Genomic DNA, 14,622 nt, shown 5'->3' with positions numbered 1-14,622 from the left:
GGGAAGACCCAGGACACGTTGGAGGGACTATGTCTCTCGGCTGGCCTGGGAACGTCGCAGCATTCCCCCGGAGGAGCGGGAGGAAGTGTCTGGAGAGAGGGAAGTCTGGGCATCTTTGCTTAGACTGCTGCCCCCGCGACCCGGTCGCGGATAAGCGGAGGAAAATGGATGGATGGATGGGCTTAAACAGACCAAATGCTGAACCATTCCAAAAATGCAACTGACTCATGGGATGGTTGTAGTTGAAGCTACTAGCACACGTGTTTTCCATCTTGACTGTATTCATGACTGTGCATATTCGAGGAGCTGTGCTGGTCTTGTCAAAAGCTGGACCGACCTGGTTTCACCTTCCCAGTAACATGATGCAGCTGTAAATCTTGAATCTCTCCTCCTGGGGTCTCTTGTTTATTATGTCACTAAAGGCCAGTCACACTGTAACAGTGGCTCGTCCCAGAAAGTCTGAATCTGAGTCTCTCCCTTCATCCCTCTTGTAAATGAGCATGTCCAATCTACCCACTGTGTTTCATTAAAACCAGACCACATCAATCAGGGCTTGAACTTTAAAGGCCAGGTCTCCTCTCTCTCCAGCAACATGGGAGAAAAACATGGAGCCATTACAGTAAAGGACCTCACACTGCACATACACTCCAGTGGTGCCCATACACTTAACACCACACTGGTGCTGATGGACCACACATCACAGCATCAGCCCAAGACCACACAGTAGGTCTCATAAGGCTGACAAAAGACCTCATAAGACCTCACACTTGGATCCAACATGATTTGATAGGACTTCAGAGATCCCATACCTGTAACTGCACAAACCACAAAGTAACTCTACTGAATAGCTACAGTATTCCCAGCACATCAATTAAAAACCTGGAAACTGTTTAGAGCCATAAATGTTTGGAAATTTCTTTACTGGACAAAATTAGGTGTCAAGGAAGTGTAAGATCCGCTTTAACCCAGGGCTATTTTCCCAATAGTGAGAGAAGTATAGAGGAAGAGCCAAGAATAGATATCAGGAAACTCAGGGGGGATTCCAGATAGACGAAAGGCAGGATGGATTGGTAGATACATGAGTGGAGGCAAAGCAACAAGAAGGGAGACTGGGAAGGGGTCCCATGGGTGGGGACGGGAAGGCAGCTTCGTGATGGAAAGCTTTCAAACTGCTTTCATCGGCTGCCTGAGGACTGGAGCTTTACAAGAGCAAGATGAGCCGGCGCCACTGAAGCTGCTTGGCACTCTTCGACGAAACCCAGACGCAGAGACAGAGCAGGACCCTATCACCACTCCACCCACTCTCTGCCTTCACCCCAAACACCAGCCTCCAAATCTTCATCATCTCAGCCTTGACTCTGAGCACTGATGCAATGCAGCAAGGCTCACTTGCAGTTTCTTTGCTCTTGTTGGGTGTGACATTTTGGATTTCAGTTATGATAAGTGAAAAATTCACCTATTCAGTAGTAAGCAGATTAAGAGATGGCCTTTGGTCTTACCAGTCCACACTAAGCGATCGTCTCCTGTAGGATGAGGAAGCCTTCTCTGCTTTGGCTGGACGCTCTTTGAGGGATAGACGATGGGTAAATTTGGAGATCCCTGACTCTGACCTGGGGGACAGAACAAGAATAAAAAGATCAGAATAAAAATGTACTGACTGGTTTACACTTGGAGCTTGGCCCATTGCTTGGAATTCTTCAGAAACCTTCTGTATTACACCATATTCCCTTGTCATACATTATACATTTATCTATAGCCGTTAACATCGAGTTGCCGCAGTGCACTGTCACCAGTGCCTTTTTCCTCAGGTCTAAGTACAAATAATTGTTAGTGAAAAAAACGGAGGGAATGACATGGAGTGGGTTAATCTACAGGACTACAGAAACTGTCTGATAAAGTTCATCCAAGGAGAAATACTGCTGCAAAATAAAATCTAAAACTAAGCCCATTTTTGCAGAAATCACAGCACTCTGTGGAAACGTTGACCATGAAGCTGATAAATGTGTAACAATGCTTCAGTTCCCACAGGAAACATTAGGTTTCAGGGAAAGCCGCATACTTCCTGTCTAATTTTCTCCAAACCTTTTTCGCAAACAGAAGAGAAGGCATTCACATTTTAATCTCCTCTACTGGGCTGCCAATGTCCCTGTTCAACTTTTCGCTCAAAATTAAAAAGAGCAAATGTAATATTTCCTCCATTCTAGCCCGGGATACATTTGATGAGACTCAGCATTGTGATATTGCTGTGGTAACAGTGGGGACTAATCAAATTGTAATAATACAGTATTCGCTATCAAAGAGCCAGGCTCACAGAGGAACACTGCTGAAGCACAAAAGAGTATGTTAAATAAAACATATATTCTGTTAAGGTTGATATTAATATAGCCAATATTAATAAAAAAAATAGAGGATAACTTCTGTATCAAGTGTACAAAGATAAACTAAAAAAGTAAAATCTGTAATTGAATGTCAAGATAAGAGGGTTACGTAAAATGATGCCCATGCAATGTGAAGCATTCCTAACTCATCCAATCTCCCACATGTTGTTTTCACGTCATTAAGAAATGATAAAACATTCCTAATAATGAGTCACGCAAACGTGCGCACATCTCTTCTCAACCTGAGCCAAAAAGGATTTTAGTCTCCATGGTGAGCTCTGCTGGACACAAACTGCAGAGATGGTTGGACTGAGGACAGCACAGACTACCGGGCTGCACCCTGCTACTCAAACGCAAAGCATGCATCTGTCATCACTGTCATTAGCTTATGTGAAATACTGTAGAAAGAACAGTTGATATAAAGCTTTGATAAAACAGGATTGATGAAATCACATACACTAGTACTTTGACTACTGAACAGTTGATATATAGTAAATGAATGACAGTGTGATGACCTGCACATGCGCATGTCACATGCTCAGTTTTTGGCATCCTGATGCAGTGGTCTGACAGCACCTTGTGTGAGTAACGTCCTGTAATGGTGATTCTTTGGAACAGAAGGTCTGAGAGTGTCCCGTCAAGTCTAAACCTGCTCTGACCTGTGAAATTAAAGTAAAAGCCCTTTTAAAGTTACAGAGCCATGCTAGCAGGGCATTCTCCTACCTTGCCTGGAGCATCCTCTCCTCTTTTTTAATGCAGTGGAATCATTGCATTAAACAGTGTCTCATAATGAGAATGATGGCTAGATTTTGATTTCATCTCTCCCTAAATGGGCAGAATTCACATTCATGACAGGCATCATATATTACCAACAAATAGCTCAACACCAACTTAAAGAACAAAGACAAAAAGTTGTAAATGAAGATTTCAATATTAGATAAACAGCTTTGACAACGGACATGAAATTAATACATCTGTATCACAGACTGCAAAATATTACACTATATAATTATTCTTTATAATTATTTCAAAGAAAAGCTTTTTTTTTGTTAATCTGTTAACATTGGAAAGTATTTTCTTCCAATTGAAATGAACCCTTGAAATTATTCTCTCATTCTGTACAACTGATTCCTCTTAGCACCAGCTGTTTCTCTATAAAGATGTTGCCATAAGTTGAGATGAAAATACATGAGTTCTCACTCAAAATGACCTCATACTAAGGCTTATCTAGTAGACCAACCCCCAGTACTACTGCCTTCATTCCCACTCCTACACCCTCAACTACTGTTTCCTGACCCTCCGCCAGCTTCTCCAAAGTGCTGGTTGACCTCGAAGACAAAGAGGCATATTTTCCTGTATGAATCACATAAATGGGGTGTGGGATTTTAGTCAGATGACAGAGCAGCCCCTAATTGATGGTATTAAGCTAGGCTGGGCTTTTTGTTCTTAAAGGGTTTTTCATAAAATTAGTATCACTGTCCTGTTCACGCCAGCCACTGCTAGCCATTGATGCCGACGTCCCTTTACATAAAGTGTAAATTTCACTGGTCTGAGAAATTCCAGTCCATAAAGAGGGTACAGCAGTGATTGGTTTGAACCATCACTGGTTGTTAAAAATTGCCTTGGTTTATGCAGATCTAATATTTTTGGCTTGTGAGCAATACTTACATTATGTAAAACTTCAAACAAACTTTTGGATCAAACACGTGACATGAATAGACCACAGGATAATGACTTCAATGTCACAAAAACACACAGGATCATGACTTCAAAGACAAAGGGCCAGTGGTCACAGAAGAGAACTCAGGGAATCCTTTTGAGGGGTTTAGAGGAAAACTAGACATGCGAAGCAGGTGGGTGTCTGTGGAGGGGATCTGCTGGCAACTGGCTGCCTCTTGGCTCAGCCCTGGCTCTGCCCCATGCAGCTGTCCCTGATAACATCACCACAGCAGGCACACTGTGATGACGTAATTCCCCTGGAGACTCACTCAGGATATCCTGGTCAATTATGCTCTCAGCAGAATTATATTTGTTTCATTTTAATTACAGTTAAAGTAATCAGCCATTTGATTAATTGTTTTTCCTTATATAATTGAATTTGGAGTATGGCACATCAAGTCAAATACTGCCTTTGAGCCATATGATCCTATACTGACATATAAATGATGGTATTACCGCTTCCCTCCACTATATAAAAATGAAGCCAAAATATCATAAATACAGCAGCTGCCATCTTGCTTTTTAGCAACCAGATTCTGCACAGTGGCGACCAAAAGCTGTCAAATTAACTGAAATATACCTCTTTTCATATAATCAAATAAATTATTCAAAACAAACTTACCAAAAAAATGACCACTTGTACACACATCCATGTGACAATATCTACCAAAAACCACAAAAGTGACATCTGGGAAAAATTCATTGGACTTTGAGTTTTTAGCAGGGCTCATGTCCCATCCACTAACATGGAGGAGGCAGGATTTATGACTTATAGTTCCACCAGCCAGCAGGGGGCGATCAAGTCACGGTGGCTTCACTTCTGGGAGCGGTCAGCATGTCCATCAATTTTACAGTCAATGTGCACAACCAGTGAAGCTTTAACCTATACCATCACCAGGAAAGTGAGCATGGTAGCATGTTTATGTTAGCATTTAGCTCATAGCACTGCAGTGCCCAGTCACAGTTGTTAGTGTGAAGTATGGCCTGCAAGTAGTTATGACAATTATTATTATGATGTTAACCACTGAAGGCAACAAAACTCATAGTATATTTTTACACTGGTTAATTAGATATAAATGCCCAGTCTCCACCTTTGTCATATTTTTATGCTTTTTCAAATTTATAATAAAATCCCTTGCCCTCTCTTTGATAGTCCCACGGAGATTCAGTAACTCTTCCCAGTATTTCCCACCTACGTGAAAGCCTAACTCAATGCAATGTGACTTAGATTATGATCTTGCCAGCAGTAGTAACTTTCCACAATCCTGCAGTACAAGAGTGCTTTTGTCAGTATTGAATGGCTTGAGAGGTGATACAGAGAAAATGTTGACCTACGCTCGTGCGCATGTTCATACTGTTAGTGCGAAGGATCGCTTTCTTGCAGATCCACTCACCTAATATCAGTGTCCCTCTCTGTTCTGTTGCCATGGCAACAATTAACTGTTCAGAGGTATTCATGTGCAGAAGGTCTGCTGAAGGACTGATTGTTCTTGCTCACAGTACACAAAGCTATCAAGTGTGCACTTTGACCCGTGCCATAGCCTCAGTAACCCACTGCTATTTGAGAGCATAATTTAGACTGCAGAATTCCAACAAAACCACAGAAGCTCAAAAACATTTAACAGTGAGCTACAAGGAGCTTATTTACAGTGTAGAAGACAATATACATCAGTGTCATTACTGTTGTTTTAAAACTATAATTACTTATAAATTATGAATAAATATTAACAAGCTCCATTCTTAGTGATTCATTTTAATGTTATGGCACAGCACTCCTAAAGTTGCTAAAGTCATTTCTTTGTCAAGTAAGCATGAACATTATTACTATTTTTAATATATTATAATATGAATCCTGGTTTATTGAAAATCCTTGTTACAGTATTTGAAGTCTTGTAATAAATTCACAACTATAATTGTTTAATAATATGATTTGTATCCCTCGCCTCCTCTGTGATGCTGAACCTCATATTTACATAATTGATTAATAGGAAATTATATGACAAGCATGCTCTTCATAACTTCTCACATCACACAGAGGGATTTGAGTGAGATGTGTTCATAAACCAGCAGAATGCTATGCATTAAACAATCTTTGTGGTCAGTCTGAGGTTGGGTCACTCTTAAACACAGACCTTATTTCAATTTACTAAGGCGCAGACACCATAGTAAATCACAAGCAGGACAGACAAATACTTGACCCTGTTTCAGCAATTATGGGCAATGGCTGCCTACCTAAAACAACCTTTTTGGAAAGGAGGGAAAACAAAATGATGTCTTTCATCTTGGTCTCTGGCTATGGCTTCTTATCCTGCCAATGAAACTCTAATACACCAAAAAGAATGTGGGCACCCATATAACAGACATGCAAATGCAATGGATGCAAGCACACGTTTGCAAGTATGTGCGCAGACACATACATAAACACGGTTTAATTCAGAAACATACCCCTCAACCTGTTTCATTAGGCAAACAAAAAAGGCTTTCAGTGGTCCAATCATAAAATAACACAGCCGAGCTATGAGCATTGCTAATTAAAATCTGCTCAAAGAAAACCTTGTTTTCCATTCACCATCTCCATCTAAACCCACATCTCAGTGCATGCCTGTCTACACTGTGGAGGCCACTTTTATTTCATTTGGACTAAGGTCTCACCAATAAAACACAGTGTGGTTATTTTATTTACAACAGGGATATTTGTTTAAACTAACACATTTCTTCTACCAATATGATACAATTACTTTATTGGGATTACTCAAAGTGTTTGTACTCAGGGTTTAATCGTTGGTAACAGTGGAGGTCAATAAATGAGAAGAAATGTCACAGCTGCCTCATGGTACCTGTACTCTAATGAATTGAACTTGATTATTGTTACTATTAAAATTAGAGAGCAGCCACATTAGACACTGCATTGCTAAAAACAAGTCAACACAGAGCATGAGAAGGATCATTCTTTTAGCATCCTCATGGGTCCAAAGGAACAAGGAGGCATTTAACAGCCAGCCCATTGCCTTGACAAACAGATCTGAATAATAACTGCCTCAACTTCAAGGGCTAATGATCTAATCCTAACGCTATGTGCCAAAGGACGGGACTCTGTTATCACCCTACGTACATCTTCTCACATGCTGCCCACCCACCCACTATGGTAAACTGAGATCTTCCATTTTTTCCTCCATCCCTTCATCTGCACATCTCTGAGTCACACACATTGTTTCATCTTTTTTGTCAAAAGTCTCCCTTGTAAGTCTCCCTTCTTCTCTCTCTCTCTCTCTCTCTTGTTTTCCATGGAGTCGGCATATGCAGAATTTGTCAGGGAGACAAAAATGATGATGGAATGCCTTTTTTCACTTTGGTCAGCTCCTTGTGGTGTTGGGTTTGATACTCTGTGCACCCCCCCTCTGTGTTTGATGTGTGGCATAGGGCTGACTCAACACAGCGAGATATAGCGATGATGGATCTGCAGTCAAATTAATCTTGAATGAAGCTGACATTGCGATGAAACCAGAAAACTACAAGGGGCAAAGCAAGCTGTACCACAGATAGTTTTCTTTTTCCATTTGCTTTCAGTAGGACGAGATAATAATGTGAATGTGATTTAGAGGAAACTGATGTGGTATTTTCTTTTCTTTTTCTTTAAAGTTATCACACTGGAGAGATGTGGTCACACCTTGACATGCAGCAGTGAGTATAATATACGGTATTACCAGCAAACATACACACCTACAGTATGAGTGAACACACACTGTAAGTCAATTACTCCCATATCCAAAGTGGGCAGAAACATCAACTCACTGATTTATCAGTGGGGCTCAAGACATATGACAAACAGTAACATGTACAGTGCAAGTGTCTCGGGAGCTGGATTTATCTGAGCGGACCTCTAAGACTCATTACTGTTGAAAGACATCTACAAAAACCTGACAACTGGTAGCCTTGCCACATCACATCACATATTCTATTCTACTAATAATGAAAAAGAATCTAGTGGAGCCTGGACCTTAATCCCGTGTACTGGTTTACTCAGTATTGCAGCCTGTAAATGTTCATGCCTCACTGGTTGGTTGGCTAAAAGGTGGAAAAGGGCAAGGGTGTAAATATGAGAGTATGCATGTATGCCAGTTTGAGTACCTCGTTTTGCAATTTGCAGTAAATATGCTATCATTTATGAACGAGTCTGAAAAGGTTATGTGAGTACATGTTTGTGTGCCAGCCTTAACTTTAAACTGAGGTTTTTAAAGGCCTGGCCTGAGGGAGGTGGACACCCCTCTGGTATTATATTTATGGGCTTGAAATTGCTTTAAACACACACACACACACACACACACACACACACACAGGGCACCCCACTTTCCCCCATCAGCCCACAATTGAGCACGGCGTCAAGATTCCAATCAGGGTTGAGCCAGCAGACTGAGGGGATTATTTATGCTGGAAAGGAGAAGGGAACCTCAAGGAGAGAGAGATATGTGCATATTAGTTGCATTTCTATACTTATGAGAACAAAAGCATAGAAAATCCTCCACAGTGTGTTTTTCCAGTTACCATTTAAAAAGCTAATTTATGATTAAAGCTTGGGGTTACAGTTTAAGTGACTAAGATTAGGTTTAGGCCAGGGAAAAAAATTAGGTTAAGTATTTAGTTAGTGTTGGGCGTAGAAACTTCAAAGCACACTCATTCACATCCACCAACCATTAACCCTCTTGGACAGCAAAAGTGATGTGGGTTAAGTGTTACCAGCACTCAGAGATTGGTGTAAAATAATCCATACAGTTTTCATATTTCATACAACTCCAGATTGTTATTTTTACAGTGATACCATGCACATGCAGGAGCTCTAAAGGCTCTAAATGAGCATAAAACTGCAGGCAGAAGTGCACACATTTATGATCTGAATAAGATGTCAAACTTAACAAGACACTAAATAGTCTCATGTTGCATATTTGGTGAAACAAGCCCCTGGGTTGAATACAGGCTGAATTGTAAAGTTATTTATGTTAGAAACAGAAGTACAATTTAATGTTATTGGGGAGGTTTCATTTATGGGTATATTCAACCAGTCTACAAATGTTTAATTTTGTTGGCAGTGTAGACCTGTTGTCTACTGTCTTACAGTAAACACAGTCATTTCTGACTTGCAGGTTACAAGCAGTTCCTGAACATGGCATTCGTCATGGTCTTTCTGACTCTAAAGGCAGGAAGTAATGATGATACTACGGTCAATTCTCTACAGATTGTCTCATTTGGGAGAGGGGTAGAGGTTTATCCTACTTGCCTCCAGTCTTACAACTTTATAGACCATGTCCTACAAAGGAAGGGGGGGCCTGATTTAGAATTACAGGAAACACAGAATCTTAAGCTGACCACCATCATGGATCTTATAGAGCAAGGCTAGTAACATTATTAGGTTAAGTGGAGGACAATGCTGTGGAGTCACTTAGTTGAGGAAAAACTTTAATCTAAAATGTCTATGAGTGACCTTAGTGTGGTGACTGAATGAAATGCCAGTGTGCCTTGTTTGGACCAAAAGCAGTTTAATCCTGGAATTTGTACCTTGCAAACTATGAGCATCCAAAGTGTTAAAGTGTTTATGGGAAAGCTGATCATATTTGGATGTGTGGTTTCAAACTCAAGGGGAAGGTTTGGTAAAGGATTTAACTTGTTGTGTAACCCTCTTGTTCCCTGAGAACTCCCTCAGCTATCATGGCTGTGAGAACTGAATGTTTGTATGTTATGCTGCTGCATGTGTGTGTGTGTGTGTGCATGTTTCTGCATTTTAAGACAGAATGGAAAAGGCCAAGCTTCAAAGGACAACAGCCTTCGAGTACTCAAAATGAAGCTCTCTTTCTCCTTGTGCATCTCTCTCTCTCTCTGTCACACACACATACTGTATATGGCCAGGATGCCTTAGCAAAACAATAACTGTCTCTGCCTGATCAGTTCTTTGGCCTGCCAGTCTGCTCTTGGGAAGTTCTCAAGAAACCCAACATCACTGCAGCCAAGCCACATCAAATAACACACACGCACACATATACACACAGAGGGATAAATCCTGCTAACATTTGCACAAATATACAGTCACACAAATGTACAATCTTCATGTTGTGTAACACACTGGGTCAACAGCATGCGGACAAACACACACATTGCTGCTGAGAACATGTGCGCACACATACACACTAGATCAACTATACAAATAGTCACACAACCAGATAGTGAGCCAGCAGCAGTCTCCTCTGCACCGCTGAGTTAGCTCCCTCTCCCACCACCATTACCACTATTGTAAATACTCCTCAATATGTATTTACACTGGAATTTCAGAACCCTGGAAAAAAATTAGGTGAAAATAAAAAGGCTGGAAAAATGGAGGAATGCGTCTCTCAGCCAGACGGCGGGAACCCTCAGTCCTTATTATCTTTCTGCTAGAATTTGCCTTAAATTGTACATCTGCGTGATGAGATAGAGTAATATGTGGCGGGTCTTCTTTTTCTTTCACTCTTTTTCTCTGACACTTTCTTTTAGCTCTGATTCTGTCTAAATGATGCAAAATGCTGGGAAAATTAAATTCAATACCACACAAAGAGAATGAATAAAACTGCAGTTTGCTTGCTGCATGTTATTTCTCTTTTTAAATAAAAAAACAAACAAACTTTTAACTGGTTTGACTTTGACTTTGCAGAGGAAATTTTATTAGCCTTTGTGCATCTTTGTAACTCATTAGCTTCTGAGTTCAAGATAGTGATACTGTAAATGACTGAATCCTTCTTTTTCTCTCACTCTCTCTTTTCCTGTGCTCCGATCTCACACATTAATTACTGTATTTGATCAGTCCCATTCAGAACTGTGCGTTGTAGGCTGAATGAAATTCATAAAGCCTGTGATGTCATCAACACTGGGCCATGAATTAAGTTTGGCTTTTGGCTTCTGTGTCACCTGTAACCACGGCAACAAGCAGCTACTGCTGGGAGGAAAACCCCCTGTATGTGGGACATGTGCCTTTAACACAGCAGGGTCTGAGAAAATTAAGCTGAGTGTCTAATAGTTATCTCAGCAGTATAGTAAGGATATTGAACTAAAAGCAATATCCACTGCAGCTTTAGACTGTTAATACCGATTTTTCAAAGTAACAAGTAAAGTTAAACTGAACCTCCATTTATTTAGACAAATGTCTTTTCGTGCAGAAATGTCAAATGTATTATAATACAAAACAGAAGGAGAAATTACCCTTACTGGTTGACTGACGATGAAATCAGCAGGTAACAGAAGCATTTTTGAAAAAGATTTTTCTCAAAAATAACCTTCAACCTATGTATAGATTTTAATTTCCCATGTGCTTATGTGCCAGAAGAGAGGTTCTCTAAAGTTCTAGCTGAAAAATTACATTGAACTAGAATCTAGTTTTATTATATAAACATACATTTAAGTCAGGCACATAGTATCCCCTCTTACTCACCTTATTCCATCTCTCTCTCACACACACACACACACACACCTATGTCACCCCCACATGCAAACAATTACATGGCTTGCTCCCATGAATAAATTAGTCTAATCAAGTTCTCTCTTCCCTGACATCCGTAGCTAAATCCCTTGCTCCATAAAAAAACAACGCTTCCCCCAGCCTCTAAGAGCCCCCCAGTACCCCATCCTTCCATTACTCCTTCCTTCCTGTTCTTTCTGTACCCAGTATATGTAGGAAGGACAAGGTCAGAGAAATGAAAGTTGTGAAAATATAACTTGCATTTATATCCCACAATTACTGTACTTGCTTAGGTGTGTAAAAAGGAAGTTGTACTGGTCCAAGTGGGATAAGCAATCAGCAATAGTCTTTCATTCATAAGGCTAATGAGTTAATGATTATCAAATGAAAAACATGTAGATATATGTGTGTGCATTGTGTTTGCTGTGTACCGTACCCTATGCTCATTCACGTTTCTGCTTCCATAAACCAACACGTAGTAGAAACAGCACTGAACAAATCATTTCGCTCATTCTGCTGCCGACTCGTTACTTGACATCCCATGTTGTCACTGCCAGTTCTTCTATACAGCTGCTTGTCTCCTGGCAACAGGTGTCTCCCATTCTGTCACCCTGAGTTCCCACTGTGCCAGCACACCTGGCACATCAGATATGACAAAAAGAATACACTAAATCTGTTATGCAGCATCTGTCTCGCTATCAGTGACTTATGAACCAAAGAGAGTTCAGCCTCAGCATACACTTTTGACACGCACAAACAATGGCCAATAATTGTGATTTTTCACTAGTGGGAAACATTCAGTCAATAAATGAATTCTTCTTTGATTAGGGGGACATTTTATTCCCCATCCCCCCTTTTTTGTTGTTGCTGTTTGTTAGTTAAAGTAAAATGCAGCTGTGTATCTTTAGGACACCACACATGTACTGTATAGATACTCATACAAGCCTCCATATCTCAGTGGGAAAGGGCTGTTGCTATGAAACCATGCAAGTGCAGACCATTCAAACATGTAGCTGAAAGCTCATTTTACTGAAGAAAACACTTGCTCACACCTGACAATGCCTGTAGAAAAATACAAAATAAATAAATCAGTGATTTCAAGTGTGACTGGCTGTCTGAGTCACCTTGAATGCGTTCAAGGAAAAAAAAAACACATCAAGGTCACACTGAATGAAGCTTCAGTTCAAAGCCAAATATGTCTTAAAAAGAATTAATCTAGCAGAAAAGCTTCTAATTCATTAACTGGCCAACTGTTCCAAAGTTAAGTATCCTGAAATGTCTTGGACTGGGATGTTTCAAGTAACCAGTGCACAGACCACACTGGCTGCATGCCTGGTGATACATTAAACAAAACTACCAGTGGGGTCAGTAAGCCAATTAATTTGTGGCATCATATTGTATATGTCTTACACAACTCAATTTTAGGATTAGGAAACCTCTAATACGCTTTCAAAATAAGACAGAATGGCAGTGGGATTACAAATTTCTGGGATCAGAGATTTTTCTCCCTGTCCACATCTTTTGTCTCTTTTACTGAAACTGAAATTAGCAGGTGAAATAAAACATAGACCTAAGCGAGAAATACAAAGGTGAATGGAAAAATGTACAAGCAAGCGAATAGAGGGGACTTACTTTTTACGCTGGTTCTCCTTTCGATCAGCTGAGCCCAGACTCTGTAAATAACAGAAAAATACATTACAATCATCATCTAAACTAGTCAAAGCATTACTCTTTATCCTAAGTACACACTTACACTCCCCTACATGCTGTAAAATCAGAGTGTGGGTCAGAGGGCATATGTACATGTACATATTTAAAACAATCCCTTTGTATTTTGTCTTGGAGGCTCAGATGGTTTTATCCAGTTACCAATACGAGGTGCTGCACATTTGGCAAGAAACTTAAATTTTGATTAAGGAACAATGTAATTAGAAGTTTGCATGTTCTCCCTGTGGCTACGTGGGTCCTTTCCGCATACTCCGGCTTCCTCCCACAGTCCAAAGACATGCAGCTTAGGTTGACTGGCAACTCTAAATTGCCTGTAGGAGTGGCTGTCTCTCTAAGTGTCATTCCTGTGATAGACTGGCGACCTGTCCAGGGTGTACCCCGCCTCTTGCCCAGTGACAGCTGGGATTGGCTCCAGCCCCCCTGTGAGCCTTTTCAGGCTAAAAGGTATAGATAATGGATGAGTGGCTGGATGGATCGATGGACATACAGTAATTAGCATAGTAATAGTATATTGCAGGCAGAAAACTATTTCAAAGCCTGTGACAAAAAACATTTAGTTAAGGGCCTGCATGAAATAAACTGTCCTCAATCAAAGCATCAGCAAGTTAATGAACCTGACAAGCAAACCAGTTACACACAAAGGCAGACACATCCTGCTTCCTACCTTAATTTAGTTTATTTTATTACAGTCAAGGTGACCTACAGTTAATGCCTGATTCAGTCATCCCACTAATTTGGGCACTGACCTTCAAGGCAGCACCAATCAAATAATCAGTGCCACCCTGTATGAGCCAGTTATGTAGGTAATAACCTTGTCTCCAGTGGAAAACAATTAGCTCCCTGGCTACAATTACAAACACTTATGTAGTGGATTTACTTTGCATTTATTACTGTGTAGTATCTGTGTGCAAGCGACTGTGGGTGTACTGTAATGCAAGGAATGAAAAAGTGAGTGCGAGAGACAAGTTTAAGGGCCATTTGCTGAAGTCAACTGAGTTCGTAAACCAAGTACACAAATGGCACAATATTGACTTAAAAATGCACCTATACACATGAGTGCAAACACATAGCACCCACCTGCTGTCTACTGTCTGGAGGTGTATAGATCTTACAGATGACACATACAGAGACAGAAGCACACACACACACACACAGAGGTGCACACATTTACTTGAATGGGACTTGGGTGTAGGCAGCATGTGTCTAATCATGACTCTATATTACAATATACCATATACAATCAGAACACTGGAACCATTGATGGACATTCACTGTGATCACTGACTCATTTTTTAAAAGAAGTGAGCAATAGACATAGCA

The 14,622-nt window shown here is 40.5% G+C and overlaps 1 protein-coding gene across 3 annotated transcripts in view; it reads right to left on the bottom strand.

Annotated features, from left to right (window-relative positions):
• ankfn1b (ankyrin repeat and fibronectin type III domain containing 1b) overlaps positions 1–14,622 on the bottom strand; it is a 50,130-nt gene that overhangs the window by 33,180 nt on the left and 2,328 nt on the right. For 2 of the 3 annotated variants that reach the window (XM_020606114.1, XM_020606113.1), the window contains exons 2-4: positions 13,207–13,247; positions 12,011–12,210; positions 1,500–1,610 (exon numbers count right to left, since the gene is read on the bottom strand). In XM_020606114.1, coding sequence (XP_020461770.1) covers positions 1,500–1,610; positions 12,011–12,021 — 122 coding nt within the window. In that variant the 5' untranslated portion in view covers positions 12,022–12,210; positions 13,207–13,247. The remainder of the gene's footprint in view (positions 1–1,499; positions 1,611–12,010; positions 12,211–13,206; positions 13,248–14,622) is intronic. The other variant, XM_020606115.1, reaches the window with a different exon arrangement.

Source organism: Monopterus albus, unplaced genomic scaffold (assembly GCF_001952655.1).
Source record: "Monopterus albus unplaced genomic scaffold, M_albus_1.0 scaffold76.1, whole genome shotgun sequence".
NCBI classification, from domain to species: domain Eukaryota; kingdom Metazoa; phylum Chordata; class Actinopteri; order Synbranchiformes; family Synbranchidae; genus Monopterus; species Monopterus albus.
The sequence above is the reverse complement of the archived record's forward strand: the minus strand, read 5'-3'. Positions and strand labels throughout refer to the sequence as shown.